General features: G+C 37.6%; 1 protein-coding gene across 2 annotated transcripts in view; it reads left to right on the top strand.

Annotated features, from left to right (window-relative positions):
• Positions 1-7,726, top strand: part of LOC129726950 (dendritic arbor reduction protein 1) — a 290,751-nt gene extending 283,025 nt beyond the window's left edge. For both annotated transcript variants that reach the window (XM_055684261.1, XM_055684260.1), the window contains exon 6: positions 3,104-7,726. In XM_055684261.1, coding sequence (XP_055540236.1) covers positions 3,104-4,713 — 1,610 coding nt within the window. In that variant the 3' untranslated portion in view covers positions 4,714-7,726. The remainder of the gene's footprint in view (positions 1-3,103) is intronic.
• The last annotated feature ends 9,504 nt before the right edge of the window (positions 7,727-17,230 follow it).

Below are 17,230 nucleotides of genomic sequence, written 5' to 3'. Positions count from 1 at the left end.
AGGTGTGGCCCGGCTGATCGCTTGCACGTTACGGCTGCCGAATCGTGAAATTGATGTGTGACACAATGTCAAAACCTGAGTCATCAGCCATCTATCAGTCATCCTGAGCCAGAGCTCGATCCGATCCGCCGATCCAATCGAACATCGAGTGAGAAATGATTGAATGCGGCCTTAAAGTGACAGCATATTAAAAGTGGAATAAATTAGAATCCAGATTTACGGAGTGCCTTCCTCTCTGCGGTGGTGATTGCGGTTCGCTGATGACGGGCTCCGGTTTTGGTTTAGGAATCTCCGGATACTGAACTACACGCTGTCAGCGCCGTGTTCTGCAGAAAGCTGATGCTGACGACGATGATGATCAGCATTCTGCTGCAAATGCACTTTTTTTTCTCTCAAACGGAAGAGGTGCGTTCCGTCGAGCCGTGACGATGATCTACCTTATTCTCATAGAACAAACCTCTTCACCGGCAGAGTCAAGTCGAGTCACAGCAGACACAATAAGTGATTCTCCCACCCGCAACACCCCGTTGAGTCGAGCCTTAGAACAAGGAGAGAATAAAACCTGTTTGTAGCGCGAACCACGGTTCCACACCCTACGAAGCCATCAACGGGTCTCTCAACGATCGGGGCGGTAATCTCAACAAAACTCAACTCAACAAGAACAAGAAAAAGGGAACAAAATATTAAAAATACACCACCCGATGGAAAAGAATATCAACACCGAGAACCTACCGGGACAAGGAAGAAGAAGAAGCTCTTAAGAGCTACAAAAAAATGCTCAAAGATAAAAGTTTTCTGTCGCGCCTTCAGTCACGGGAATAGTGGAACGATTCCTGGCATTCCCGGTCCAAATACACACACTGACGGCCGGCCGAATCTTACTTCGTTCATCAGCATAATTCATGAATTAATTCTTTAGACACACTCCAGTTCCGAGGTCTCCGCGGATCGTGGTCCGGCAGCCAGCAGCTTGGCGACCGGATTGCTCGGCACATGACTCTCTGTCACACTTCGTGTTTTTTTTTCTCCACTTTCGTACGCTTCGAGTCTATTAATAGGCCTTCGTTTCATAACCATAACTCATCTTGGAATCCCCACACCTTAATTTCTCGCTCTCCGCGACGACGGTGAATCCATTCGTCCCCGGCGGGACCCATTTTTCAGTGGCGTGCTCCAAAACAACGGGAAAAATGTCGCAATCCGGACATTCCAAGCGCGATAAACAAGCGTTGGGAGTAAGTTCGAATATTAAGGTGTGATGATCCCGCCCGGTTTCGTAATAAGACACGTGCATCAGGCAACGAACCACCAACTAGATTCCGTCCGATTCCAAATCAAGCCCCGTGACAGACAAATTTTTAAATTAGTCTTCGTCCGACATAATTTTGACACTAATTCCTATATAACCCAGCGCAGTCGAGCGCTTGTCCGTCATGAAAACTAAAATGCAGGGAGAATAAGCTGCGAATTCTTGCTCGGCACGATTACCGGTTGTTATTGGTCGTCATTTCCGGCTGAGCGGCTACCCCCAAAACACTCCGAAGGCACGTCACCTCCACGCACCAGTTTGGCCGTCGGTGTGTGGCTGCATGGCAGTGCGCAGCTTTCCGCTGAGGTTTTATTTTAAATCGACATCATCATCAAAACATTGACTTATACGCGATGATGGTTCCGAAGAGACGATCTTCACTCGCCCCAGCAACCGCCACGGAGCACTGAAGCTGGGTGCGGAACGGAATATCGAAAACATAAATTACACTATCAGCATAAATTAAAAGCCAAAGCGAGAGCCCTGCGCGAATCTACTTCGCAAGTCCGCCCGGGTGCGGCAGGCAGGCAAGGAGCTTTTGGGCGGTGGGATTTCAATATCCGCGCGCGCATAAAAATATGAGACTCAATTGAGAGGAGGCTCGCATGTGCGCTCTCTGGATGCGGGGACACTCGATCGAAGCGACCGCGCGCTGCTCAATCTGCATCGCACAGAGCAGAAGAAGATTTATCTTCCCAGTGGCTGGGACGCAGACCGGGGCAAGAGGATCCGTGTATTGGAGGGAAGAACAACAGCAAAAGCAACCTCAAAACACAACCGAGCACAAACGATCATCATCATTTTGCCTGTCCCGTCCTTCGACCGACTGACTGTCCAAAACCTTGAGGATGGATGAAATAGAGGGGAGAGGAAGCTGCGACCTCAACCGCAAATATACAACAGAGGCAGACGAGCGTCCCGTTGAATAATAACACGGAATAAAAACAACAGGCAGCGAAAGCAAAAGACTAATTAGAGCCCTCCGTTTTTAATTACCGGTTCGACTGATTTATTTTAATACGGTAGCAATTTTCGGCCCTTCTCGGCCCTATCCAGTCCCCGAGGATCACCAACACGACGATGGACAGCTGTTTGTTCTTGACGTTCACTCGAGCTGCTAGTGTGATAAAACAAGCAGCACTGCTTATCTGGTTTTTATGTGTTTTCGACTTCACTTTATCACACCAATACGTCACTGGTTTAGGAGTGAATTTTCGAGATAAAAAATGCCGTTTTTGCGACATTACCAACATTTTTGCATTGCAATGGAAACGGGCAAAACAACCAGCTAATTGATGCCGTTCAACTACTGCCGTCCCTGTCTCTCAACACGGGCGTTACAACGTTTTATTGCCATGTTATGCTAACAACGTTGACACAGATAGCCACAGAAAGCTCAAAATGAATGCCGAAACCACACAATAACCCGCGCAAGAGAATGAGCCGACAGAATCGAACGAAACCAATAAAACCAGAAAAGACAAGGCGTAAAAATCATGCACCGAGTGAGATTTAAATTTATTTTAATTTTATGCGCACAACGGAAACAGAAAATTCCGAATGCTGTCAAATTAAAAATGGCCTCCACTACTTGTCGCAATCCACCCTCACACCCGCTGCAGTGTGTTCGCTTGCGGCTTGGAATTTATAGGTGGCACTTTGTCTTAATTATAAATTTAAATACGTAAGCGCGGTTAGAACCGTCACCCACTGCCAAACCATATGACTCAAACTAACTTTTGATTTTTTTCTTGCTTTTCCCCTCAACAAAAAAAAAAACAAACAAACAAACAGGGTCAATCGAGTCGGACGATCTCTCGCTGGAACCCCAAACTGTGTCCAGCCCGTGCGCGAGTCTGTGCAGCCCAACCAAGCAGGAGCGCAGTACGCCACAATCGGTGGTCATCGAGGAGGAGGCTAGCAACACCAGCAGCAACGCCATGTATCCATCGTCATCATCACATCACCAGCAAGCAACACAATCATCATCGCATCACAGCAACAGCGGCAGCCAGGAGATGCATCATGAGCAAAGGACTGAACCGGAAGAAAGTAAAATTTCCTACCGAGGCATTTTCACCACGACAACCGGAATCGGTATGGGGCTACAGACGACCACTGGTTCCCAGCTGTCGATTATGTCCGGACAGATGTCTCCTACGTCCGGTCTTAGCGGTTGGGGTTTGCCCAGTCCAGACAAGAGTCTATTTCAACCGCCCATGTTTGGCTTGCTCGGTCCTGGACCCCAAAGTTCCACTCAAGCTCACTTTGCTGCTGCTCAACAGTCATCCTCGAATCCCGCACAAACTCCATCTCCGGCGGGTCACCACCAGCACTCATCACATCACTATGGGTCCGACGAACGAACCCATCAGTCTGTTGAGCTTCTGGGCTTGAACATGGACTGTCCCAGTATCATACTGAAACAGCCCCCAAGCTATGCAAGTTGTGTTTCTTCCCTAGACATGCAGGCTCAACAACAACAGCAAGCCCAGGAAATGCATCAATACTCACGCAGCCAGAACCTCGGTATGGGTCAAACTCCTAAATACCAGTGGCTCGATTCACCCGTCGAATATGGCAGTCCCCAGCAGAACGTAGTGATTCCCGGTCCATCGTCTTCATCCTCGGTCGGCATTATTCCCAAGCAGGAACCGTACAGCTCCTCCCAGTGTCCGGATGTCAGCCAACTGAGTCAGCTAACTCCCCAACAGCAAGCTCAATACGCAGTTCAACTAGCGGAATACAATCCATCCACCAGCAAAGGGCACGAAATCCTGAACCAAGTGTACCAGCAGAGCCCAATGCCACTGAAGCTAGTCCCCGTGAAGCCACGAAAATATCCAAACCGGCCGAGCAAAACACCCGTACACGAGCGACCCTATGCTTGTCCCGTCGAGAACTGCGACCGGCGATTCTCTCGATCCGATGAACTGACCAGACATATCCGCATCCATACGGGCCAGAAGCCGTTCCAGTGCCGAATCTGTATGCGTTCCTTCAGCCGTTCCGATCACCTGACGACGCACATCCGAACGCACACTGGCGAAAAACCGTTCTCCTGTGACATCTGCGGCCGGAAGTTCGCTCGCTCCGACGAGAAGAAACGCCATGCCAAAGTTCACCTGAAACAGCGAATAAAGAAAGAGAAGAACACAAATGGCAGCGGCAGCAGTAGCAGCGCCAACAACAGCGCCACCAGCAGCCATCATCAACATCAGCAACAGCAGCAGCAGCAACAACAGCAACAACAACAGCAAGCACAACACCATCATCACGTATCGTCTGCGCAGCAACAGCATCACCATCATCATCATCCGGCCAGTATACACTCGCATCATCTCCTGCATGACGACATCAGCGGTATTCCGATTGTGTCCTCATCCAGTGCTACCAGCTTGTAGACCGAACTTCCGTCGATCGACGTTATGCGTTTGAATGACCCCCAGATTGAGCTAGTGCATGACGATCCGTTTATGGGTTACATCGAAACAGCTGGAGCCGGCCCATCCGGAACAGCTCGCAGGACCTGCACCCAAGTAACCCGACCGGCCTCTGCCGTCTTACTGGAAATTGCCGCCGAAGAAGATACCGACACCGCAGCTGAGCAGCCTTCGACCGCCGGCGATGACGAGGAAGACGTAGACGTTGGCGACAACAGCCGACCCGTTCCTGACCCGCGACCACAGAATCCTCCCCTAGCGGACACCGATCGCCGTAGTGTTGTTAGTGTTAGTGACAATAGGGAGGGCCGCAGCGATGCTAACGACGGCGAAGCCGAAGCCGCTGAACAATCGATCGTGATCGTCCTGTTGGTCGAGTAAACATCGATGACACACGAATCACACAACGCCTCAATTGCAAAATCAATCACAACAAACCAACACAGCAAATAGCAATCATTCAACGCGCAAACATCGCTCGACATGAATCAACAAAAATATGTATGAGGCACTGTCTGGTGAACGGTGCAGTGCTTCGAGGTGGAGGCTGCTTCCTCTTACATGAGAAGGAGGCATCACCCAACTCTATCACTGCGATAAACACACACTCAGAATAAATCGTGAAAAAAACAGGTTGCACACACACATTAGCGAACAATTCTGCAAATATTGACCGACTAAAAAAACGTTCTCTATTTCTTCACGTTGACTCTGCACAACAACAACAACAATCACACCTGCACATGCACGCCAATAACAAACGACTAACACATGAATGTTTCCATTCGTTTTGTGCACTAGTAAATACACACACACGCACACAAACACTCACTCACACACACGCGAACGTATACGAACATGTTTAGACGTTGACAATTTTGCATTTTCTATTGTGCGAACAACCTTTTAAATGTGCCCACAAAGAAAGCGTACCATATTCGTAGTTTCTTAGAATCCATTCAAATCGATGTGTGTGTATGTGCGAGCCTTACTTTCGATTCGTCGTAATTTATGCCTAAATCTCTGTGCACCAGTCAAAATCGAGCAAAACAAATGAAAAAGAAACAGAGAGTAAAATGGCGAAAGGCAAAATTCGTTCTTTACTGCAAGTTTATCTCTAAACACTGTGATCTCAAGTTATAAGTAAATGAGGATGGAGAATAGATTTTTTATTATAAACATAAAGGAAAAACTTAGCCGTACTGTAAGTGACAAAAAAAACTAAATTTTATGGTGTAAATTCAAAACAACAACACAGAGGAATGAAGTCTTCTTACTACATAGTTATGCGCCGAGAAGGAAACAGGTTTTTTGAAAACACTGTGCAGAAAAGGCGTAAAACCGACAGCTGCTGCGACCGTACTATTTTCGCGTAAGCATAATTAAATTATATGAGAATGTATGTGATTCGTTTCCTAATGCACAATGCGCCACAATTCTTAAACTGTGGTAGATTTAAAGTGTGCATTAATTATTAATGAAAAAAATAAACTAATTGAACAAAATAAGCAAAGTCGAATAAAATCTTCTTACAGAGTAAATGGATCTAATTGAGAGCGAACTAAAAATATCTAACTGAATGAAAAAAAAAACAAACTTAGGGTAGTAAATGATTTTCCTATAGAACAAAAAATGCGATTAATTCGAAACACGCTGCTGACACAAAGTGCAAGACAAACGACAATCTCAGATCGTTGTTTACCGCCAGTCTCCTACAGAAACCAACTCTGCGCTTGTTTGTATTATTTTTTTTATAACTTTTTTTTCTTACTCCACTGTACAGTCCCGAGCGGAACAAATTTCTTCTGAATGAATGTGCTGCCATATTAAGATAATTATTAGTTGCATACTGATAGCAAACAAAAAAATAACGTACACAAAACGCATTTCGAGTAATATTTGTTTCCTTTTTGTACATTGCAAATTCCTCGTAAAATGTCCCCCTCTTAGTTCTGCCAGTGCCATTAGCGAATTCCCCCAGTGCATTAACCTCTAACTTAACCCTTATTATCATTACTTTGAGTTTAGCTTGCCATCATCAACATTGAGATTCCACCGATTTACAAGCGATAGTATGTTTAAGTTTCAGTGCTAGTCTGAGTGCTTATAGGCTAAGATGAAATCCCAGCAAAAACAGCAAACAAAAAAAAAACAACGTTAAAAGTAAACAAGTAGTAAAAGAAGTAGAGACTTGTGTAAACAGTTGAGAAAAAAAAAACCGAAACGCTACAATAAACAAAAATGGAAACTTATTTTAAAGTACTATTAACTAATCACACAAAATCACACTGTATATTCAGCGAGAATATGAACAAAAAAAATGTTTAAAAGTTGCTAGAAACGAATTCTTGTTTTATTTTCTTCTTCGAATTAACGCAGTATAAGGAACGAAAAGGCTTTAATTAATTAACAATAGTCATTAAGATAATGTTGAGAGAAATTCTGACAAGAAAAAAAAAAGTTTATTAAAAACAACTGTTTTGCCAAATAACACAAATTTTGTTATTTTTGTGAGATCTTTTTGTTCCATGTTTTGTTTTCTCGCCCTGATTTCTTCCATTCTTTTATGTTTTCCAAGCCATATTTATTTTTCTAACTTTTACTATAGTGAATAATTCGTATGTTTAAGCAAAGTTTTTTTTTTCTAATAAAAAATAAAGCGAACATTCCATAAACAATTATCGATTTTGTTTCTTCTTTTCTACTATCCGCTTGTCTTCTGTTCTAGTGGTTATCTTCGTTTCGTTTCGTTTCGTTCTTCTTCTTCCGCACTCGCATCGTCGTTTTGTTGTCGCATTATTTTAGCTCATTTGTTTGTCCCCCTCCACCATCACACCGTAGCCGAAGCTCACTGAACGGTCGTGGTGACAGAGGGTGACACAAAGACAAAACACAAATCAATCCAAGGTGCAAAATGAAAGTCTTCTATTTAAAACAAAAAAAAAAAAAAACAAAAACAAAATAATACATAGAATATAATCGCGAAAGGTGGTGCATTTTTGGATCGAAATGAAAAAAAAAACACAGGACCTGACAATTTTGTAGTGCATGCTTTTTCAACATCGGAACGGATAGTGACTGCGACGAACGATTTCACACCTAATGAGATTAGGGCAAGTCGAGTGGCTTCTGATTTTTTCGAATTCTTTTTAGAATTGCCAGAAGTATTTAGGCTAGACAAAGTGTAGAACAAATTATATGCTATAACTGTCATGCAGTGTAGTGACAGCCAAACTTACAGGTTACAATGGCCTTTAGCGTTAGGCTTCGCGAAGCTAATCTGCCAACGAAATCAAAAGGAGGTGACTGCGAATAGCACACAGTGGAAATACAAAATGCTCGAAGTAAAATTTGCCCTTATACCCGGCCTACGGAATACATTATTGCTGTGTAATCAAACATGAAGTGTATACAATCGGATCCTTAGAAGGCAGTTCTTGTTTTCGCACTAATCATAACCTAAACCTCATGCAAACAAAAGAAAAACGTGAGTACTTCATGCATACAGGCTTACGAATTGGCTCAACATCTGAGAAAACGTCAATCTTTAAAAAGAAAAGTGACGCAAAAGCAAAAAAAAACACATTGAAAAATGTCAATTTACAGACAATTTTCCCACAATCCAACAAGCACAAGTAAATACATAGCAACGAAAGACCTTATGCATCAAATGCTCACAAACGGAGATGTTCTCCAACCAGACGAAATAAAAACTTTAATTTTGAATGTTACTTAACTCGAATCAGAAATTCTAGACTTTTCTCTTTAAAATATATAGAACATAAGTCGAAGGCATTAATTATCGAAACAAAGCATCAAATCGTATGGAAAGAACAAGCGAAACATATATTTTAAAAGATGTATACCGATAAGATTAAATTAATAATCAATCATTGCATTAGATAGAATCAATTTTACGACTTTCCCAATTGGTGAACATACAATAAAAACTGAAATTTATTATACTTTGACTAGATAGAATCCGCACATTATATGACTACGGTTACGTCTGTAGGGTGTCTACTTATATTTGAGATGATTTCGGAAATCGTGTCATTTAAAATTTCTCACCACGTAGTGACCATTTCGAGCGACAGCAGTACAAATCTTTTGCAGATTGAATAAAAAACAATATAACACAGAACATTTCAACATCATAATGAAACCATCTGATAGATGAACAAAATCAGAAAACAATCGACAGAACGGATGCGGTCGAAACCAGTTTTGGTTGAACCCCTCCGAAATAAACAGAATATTTATGGATAGTATAAATGAAGAAAATAAACACTACTCAATCTGGCCATTTAGAGTTTTTAGGAAACACATTTCGCAAAAAGTTTTATATTTTCGATAACAATTATTTGTGATTTTGATATTACAACAAAAAAAAACAAAGATCACAAACACATACAAATATATGAGCATAACTAGATGTATCTTCTATTTATTATGTAGTGTTTAGCCACATAAGAGAGAGGGAGAGAGAAAGCACGTTCGTATGACGAACGACTGAAACTATTTCACGTAGGATCACGATCCAAGAACATCGTCTTCTCGCTCATATTCGCGTAGCAGGAGAGCGAGCGAAAAGAAAAAAAAAATATTTCGAACAGTAAGAATTATCAAATCAGATGTGCAATTCGAAAAAATACGCTAGAAAACGAAGAAACCAAACTGTCAGCGCAAAAAAAACTCTACTCTCAAAAAAAAAACACATACATAGCACAGTCTAATCACTAAGTCATTGCAAGATAAAGATAAAATCTGGTTGTAATACACTATCTCTCTTACGATAACTTGCATACAAATACGGTAGTAGGTATCGGATCGTTTCTCTTTACCCTTCAGTTCTCACGTTTCTACTGGATTCCTTGTATCGATACTGTTTATAAGAATTGATGCCAAGAACCTATGAAATAAATTAAAAGTATTGTTGGAGAAAATTGTACGTCGTTTCATTTCCCCTCGCAGTCACCAATCCGAACTTTCTCCAATTCACTTACAAGCAGGCAAAGAATGTCCTCTCTGTGACGATGTCAACGACGACGTATGCAACGAAAAATTCGATCAGGTTTCGTTAATCCTTTTCCTATGTTTCAAACTCACCAGCCACCAGTTCGATGTCATAGGAAAGCCGAAAAACAAGTTATCTGCATTCCTGCTACCCTTCCCCGCGCCTCTAACGATTCCTCCAGATTCTAATAAAATTACAATACTGACCTTCCATCGCATCACACGGGGAAATCAGAATACATTTCCCACACTCGGCCGTAGATGGAAGACACATTTATTAGAGATAACACCGGAATCGATCATTCTATTTTTCATGCTGACCCTTACCCAGAGTGAGGTGGAGGATGAGAACACGCAGAGATGTACACATTCGAGATAAGAACTCTGGCTGCGCCACTAGTGGACAAATGTGATCACTCCACCTCCTCCTAGCGACTCCGGCGGGAGCCACTGAAAGTGAACGAGAACATTAGAATTGCCGCTTCCAACCCAAGACACACGGGAGAAGGTGGAAAGCTAAAACGCGCGAGTGTCGAATTACGCCGATCGGAAGATAGCGCGCGCCCAGGGAATGCACTTTGTGGGAAACGGGCGAAAAATATGACCGGCGAATGATGCTGCGACAAATTGAACTGTACAGGTGTCGACAGGAGGTAGCAGTGGATCATGTTTCCATCACGCATCACGGAAAAGATGCCAATATACCATTTTGATGTGGCTGTTGTGTGAATAATCTGGTTAGCAAAATTCCCTTTGAAATCTAATACTACATGAGGAACAATTTTAGCAGATGGGTTTTTTAATGTCATACGAAATTAACGAAAGATTGGAAATCTTAATCTGCAGCTTCAAAAGTATCACAGGAAGGAGCCAAGTAAGAATAATAAGAGATATAGTATAGGTAAGTTCAAGAAAGAACCATCATTAATTCACCTAAATCTGTTTTTATCTGTTCATGCAAAATTTGCAAGAACTATTAATTACAAAATTTTAAGGAGTATACACTCACTAACACGCAGAGAATCCTAAGTAAGAATCCCTAGGATACCTATAACTCGGTAACGGAATCGTGAAAGGAATCGCGAACACGATCCGGAGGATTCCCACTCACGATTCTTATTCAAGAATCCCAAAGCCATATACAGCGTATTCCTGAGGATTCTTTTTTCAGGAATCCTTTTCAAGGACGCTCACGAATCCAATGTGAGGAATCCTAGAGAAGCTATGCGAATCGTATGTGTTCGTCCGGAATACTTAGGCATTTTTGCAATATATACTATATTTGATATTTCTGTCATTTTTTGGAATTTTTAAATTTTGACTTTTCAATTTCGCATTTAGATTTCTCGAATTATTGACTTTGTGAATTTTCGAAATTTTGCATCCTTAATGTTTTGATATTTGACTTTTAATTTTTGACGGTTGAACTATGATTATTGACTTCTGGCTTCTGACCTTCAATTTTTGATATTTTACTTTTGAGTTTTCAATTTTGAATTTTGAATTTTTACTCTTTACTCTTTACTCTTTACTCTTAACTCTTTACTCTTTACTCTTTACTCTTTACTCTTTACTCTTTACTCTTTACTCTTTACTCTTTACTCTTTACTCTTTACTCTTTACTCTTTACTCTTTACTCTTTACTCTTTACTCTTTACTCTTTACTCTTTACTCTTTACTCTTTACTCTTTACTCTTTACTCTTTACTCTTTACTCTTTACTCTTTACTCTTTACTCTTTACTCTTTACTCTTTACTCTTTACTCTTTACTCTTTACTCTTTACTCTTTACTCTTTACTCTTTACTCTTTACTCTTTACTCTTTACTCTTTACTCTTTACTCTTTACTCTTTACTCTTTACTCTTTACTCTTTACTCTTTACTCTTTACTCTTTACTCTTTACTCTTTACTCTTTACTCTTTACTCTTTAATCTTTACTCTTATATTTACTTTTTACATTAAACTTTTAAATTTTTACCCTCCACACCTAACATTTTACTTTTTATTTTTAACTTTTTCTTCTTACTTTTTGATTTCTACTTTTTACTTATTACTTTTTACTTTTCACTTTTCACTTTTTACTTTTTACTTTTTACGTTTTACTTTTTACTTTTTACTTTTTACTTTTTACTTTTTACTTTTTACTTTTTACTTTTTACTTTTTACTTTTTACTTTTTACTTTTTGCTTTTTACTTTTCTCTTTTCTCTTTTTACTTTTTACTTTTTACTTGTTACTTTTTACTTTTAAATTTTTACTTTTTACTTTTTACTTTTTACTTTTTACTTTTTACTTTTTTTTTTTACTTTTTACTTTTTACTTTTTACTTTTTACTTTTTACTTTTTACTTTTTACTTTTTACTTTTTACTTTTTACGTTTTACTTTTTACTTTTTACTTTTTACTTTTTACTTTTTACTTTTTACTTTTTACTTTTTACTTTTTACTTTTTACTTTTTACTTTTTACTTTTTACTTTTTACTTTTTACTTTTTACTTTTTACTTTTTACTTTTTACTTTTTACTTTTTACTTTTTACTTTTTACTTTTTACTTTTTACTTTTTACTTTTTACTTTTTACTTTTTACTTTTTACTTTTTACTTTTTACTTTTTACTTTTTACTTTTACTTTTTACTTTTTACTTTTTACTTTTTACTTTTTACTTTTTACTTTTTACTTTTTACTTTTTACTTTTTACTTTTTACTTTTTACTTTTTACTTTTTACTTTTTACTTTTTACATTTTACTTTTTGCTTTTTAGTTTTTACTTTTTACTTTCTACCTTTTACTTTTTACTTTTAACTTTTTACTTTTTACTTTTTACTTTTTACTTTTTACTCTTTACTTTTTACTTTTTACTTTTTACTTTTTACTTTTTACTTTTTACTTTTTACTTTTTACTTTTTACTTTTTGCTTTTTAGTTTTTACTTTTTACTTTCTACTTTTTACTTTTTACTTTTAACTTTTAACTTTTTACTTTTTACTTTTTACTTTTTACTCTTTACTTTTTACTTTTTACTTTTTACTTTTTACTTTTTACTTTTTACTTTTTACTCTTTACTTTTTACTTTTTATTTTTTACTTTTTACTTTTTACTTTTTACTTTTTACTTTTTACTTTTTACTTTTTACTTTTTACTTTTTACTTTTTACTTTTTACTTTTTACTTTTTACTTTTTACTTTTTACTTTTTACTTTTTACTTTTTACTTTTTACTTTTTACTTTTTACTTTTTACTTTTTACTTTTTACTTTTTACTTTTTACTTTTTACTTTTTACTTTTTACTTTTTACTTTTTACTTTTAACTTTTTACTTTTTACTTTTTACTTTTTACTTTTTACTTTTTACTTTTACTTTCTACTTTCTACTTTTTACTTTTTACTTTTTACTTTTTACTTTTTACTTTTTACTTTTTACTTTTTACTTTTTACTTTTTACTTTTTACTTTTTACTTTTTACTATTTACTTTTTTCTTTTTACTTTTTACTTTTTTCTTTTTACTTTTCACTTTTTACTTTTTACTTTTTACTTTTTTCTTTTTACTTTTTACTTTTTACTTTTTACCTGACTATAGATGAATTTATACAGTTTTGCCTTTCTCCTAGAAAGGTATAGCAATCACTTGCAAAACCGAAAGTATAAAAGTGCTCCAAAGGGCCGAATGGCATATATCACTCGACTCAGCTCGACGAGCCGAGCATTTTCTGTATGTGTGTGTGTATGTGTGTGTGTATGTGCAGATTTTTATTCTCACTCTTTTTTCTCAGAGATGGCTGGACCGATTTTCATGAAATTAATTGCAAATGAAAGGTCTTGTTGCCCTATAAGACTCTATTGAATTTCATTGTAATCGGATTTTTAGTTTAGAGTTTATGTTTAAAAATGTGAAAATCATGAAACATCAATATCTCAGAAACTACACAACCGATTCGAACAAAATTGGTCTCAAAAGAACGGGCTACCTAGAAAACCCTTAAGTTTTGAATTTCATAAAGATTGAACTTGTAATTCAAAAGTTATGAAAAGAAACGTGTTCTGAAGACTGTTTAATCTCACTCATGTTTCTCAGAGATGGCTGTACCGATTTTCATAAAATCAGTGTCAAATGGAAGGTCTAATTGCCCCATAAGACCCTATTGATTTGTTTTGCAGTCGGACTATTACTTTACCTGTTATGTTTAAAAATGTGATATCCAGCTATGCAAAGGAACATATTCCGAAGACTACTTGGACTCACTCACTTTTCTCAGAGATGGCCGACCCGATTTCCACAAAATTAGTGTCAAATGAATGGTCTAGCTGCCTCAGAAGACCCTATTGAATTTTACTGTAATCGAACTGTAAGGTCATTTGTAATGTGCCGACTTGTGAAAATCACGAAACTTCATTATCTGAGAAACTACACAACCGATTTGATTATTATTATCAGATGAGCGGGCTAGTTAAGGGTTAACTGATGAATTATGATTGAACACGTGGTTTCAAAGTTTGGCTGCCCTTAAGATTGAACACGTGGTTTCAAAGTTTGGCTGAACTTAAGCAACCGTTATGTATTAAATTGTTAATAAAAAAACGAAAGTCTATTATCTCAAAGATTACATGACTTATTTGAACATAACTGGTGTCATACGAACGAGTCATCTCTCAAACTTACAAATAACAAACTTCATAACAATTTGATATGTGGCTCAAAAGTTATGGAAAGAAGAGAAATTCAAAGACTATTTAAAACTACACCTGCCCTGATCGATGTATGTGGCCTCAACATAATTTAAATCTGGTGTCGTACTATATGAACGTTCCAAGTTCATTGATTCCTTGCGGTTTGTTTGAAGTCTGCAAATGCACGACGAATCGGCCATAGGATATAATCAAAGTCAAAAGACAAATCGTTTGAAATGATTGGTTTTATCGAAATGACAACATCCTCGACTTTTGGCTTCTGTACATCGCCCTAATTCTGAATATATTCATATTGGGTGGTATTCGGTCATTTTCAGCAAATTTTCTGGCATCAATCTGACATCGGAAAAAGTCATATTGGGAGGTATTTAGTTATTTCGATTGTTTTCCAGAAACTAACAGTGGTCGTCTTTAAATTCAAGATGGTGTCAAGGGTCAATGTTTGGTTTCTATGCATCATCTCGATTACGGAAATATCCATGTTGAGTATTATTTGGTCATTTTCGGTTGTTTCCTATAAGTTGCCATTTAGCGATTCAAAATGGTGCCTGAGGTCAAATGTTAGCTCATTGCATCATTCTGGTTCCAGAGATACTCATATTGGATGGTATTTGGTTTTAGGCTGTTTTTCACAAACCGGAAGTCGCCATCTTGGATTTCGAAATGGTATTTAAGATAATTTCTGGCCTCTGAGCGTCATTCTGGTTGAAGAAACACTCACATTGGGTGTAATTCGATCATTTTCCGCTGTTTCCCAGCAACCGGAAGTCGCCAACCTAGAATCCAAAATAAGGTCTTTGAACGATTTCAGCTGCTGTGTATCATTCTAGATCCGGAGATACTCATGTTAGACGGAATTCGGCCATTTCTGGCTGTTTTCCAGAAACCACAAGTTGCCATCCTACAATTCATAATGGTGTCTGAAGTCGATTTGTGGCTCCAGTGCATCATTAAGATTCCGGAAATACCCATATTGGGTGATATTTGGTCGTTTGCCGCTGTTTTTCCGAAACCGGAAGTCGCCATCTTAGAATTCAAAATGGTATCTGTGATCGAATTTAGCTCCTGTGTATCTTTCTTTATCCGGTTATTATTATATTGGGTGGAAATCGTCCATTTTTGGCTGTTTTCCAGAAACCGGAAATTGTTATCTTACAATCCAAAATGTTGCCTGAGGTCGATTATGGAACATATTTGTTACCACTAAAAACATTTACCTGCCAAATATGGTTCCATTTAGTTGATTAGTTCGCGAGATGTGCAGAAATTTGTGCAGAAACATGTGCTTCTGGAAGAGGGAGGGGCGTCGAACCAATATGGACATATTTGTTACCCTTTAAAACATCCACATGCCAAATTCAGTTTCATTTGCTTGGTTTGTTCTTGATTTGTGCAAAAAAGTATGTTTCATTTGTATTGGACCCCTCCCTTCCAGAAAAGGGAGGGGTCTCAAACTATCATAGGTACCTTTATCGGGACCAAAAACCCCTTCATACAAATTTTCACGTCGATGGTTCGGTAGTGATCAAACAGACAGACAGACTGGACTACCTTTTTATATGTATAGATTACAACATCAATATTTTAGAACCTAAAGAGTGAATATACATTTATTGGATTGAAGCGTTCATGTAAATCTATTTTTACAAATAAAAGTTTGAATGAGAAAGGCTGGGTCTGACCGCTAGGTGGATTAATTTAGGTTTTTTTTTATTTTTTTCACTTGTTAACTTGATTTATTATCATCCTCTTGTTTCAACATTCTTATATTGTGACATTATTCATTCTTGGTTATTTTATGACTTTTTACCTTTTGACTTGTTGACCTTTGATACTTCCGACATTTTTACATTGAAAATTGAAAAGACTGTTTCGAAACTCTCAAAATTTCCGGACTTCATAAACTTTTAAATTTTAGCGTTTTGGATATCATCACTGTTTTATACTATGACTTAAAAACTATAAAAAATATTCACTATTTGAATTTTTCAATTTTTACATGTTTGTATTGTTTAGCTCATGAATTTAGAACTTTTTGTATTTTTGATTTCTGCACTCTGACTTGCAGATTTTTTGACCTTTAAACTTTCAGTCTTTTGGATTATGACATTTTTTCTATTTTGTATTCTTTTGATTTTTCAATTTTCTGACGTTTAAAATTTTTTAGTTGTATTCTTTTCGACTCTTTGCCTCGCAAATTTGAGACTTTTGGATATCATGACTTATTGAGCTTTAGACGTTTAGGCTTATTTTTTTTTTAACTTTCTAATTTTTCGAGTTTGGCACATAGTCAAATGTTTTAAATTTTATGAAGTTTAACTTCTTGAGTTTTTGAACTTTATGACTGTTTGAATATTTAATATTTTGTCTTTTTGTTTTGTTGATTTTTGGACTTCATTAATTTATGACTTTCCAAAACACAAAAAACCGGCTAGTTGTAGTACACTAGCCGGTTTTTTGTGTTTTTTACTTGACTTTTCGAGATTTTTATTCTATTTTATTTCTCTTTTTGAATTTATAATTATTCGTAAAATACTGAAACTTTGACTATTTTAATTTTTTATTTTAGGACTTTTTCATTTAAGGATTTTTTTTCTTTTTTCTGGTTTATTCACTTCTAGATATTTATACTTTATTATAAAGAATATTATACTATCACCCTCTACTATTGTATCTCGTTCCCAGCATGCCTCGAGCAACCACACACACTGCCTTATGGAGTTATTTTTGTAACTGAGAGAGAGAGAGTTAAAAATGAGTAAAAAATACCGGTAAAAGTT

This window comes from Wyeomyia smithii, chromosome 3, assembly GCF_029784165.1.
Source record: "Wyeomyia smithii strain HCP4-BCI-WySm-NY-G18 chromosome 3, ASM2978416v1, whole genome shotgun sequence".
NCBI classification, from domain to species: Eukaryota; Metazoa; Arthropoda; class Insecta; order Diptera; family Culicidae; genus Wyeomyia; species Wyeomyia smithii.
This window is presented reverse-complemented; position numbering and strand designations above follow the sequence as displayed.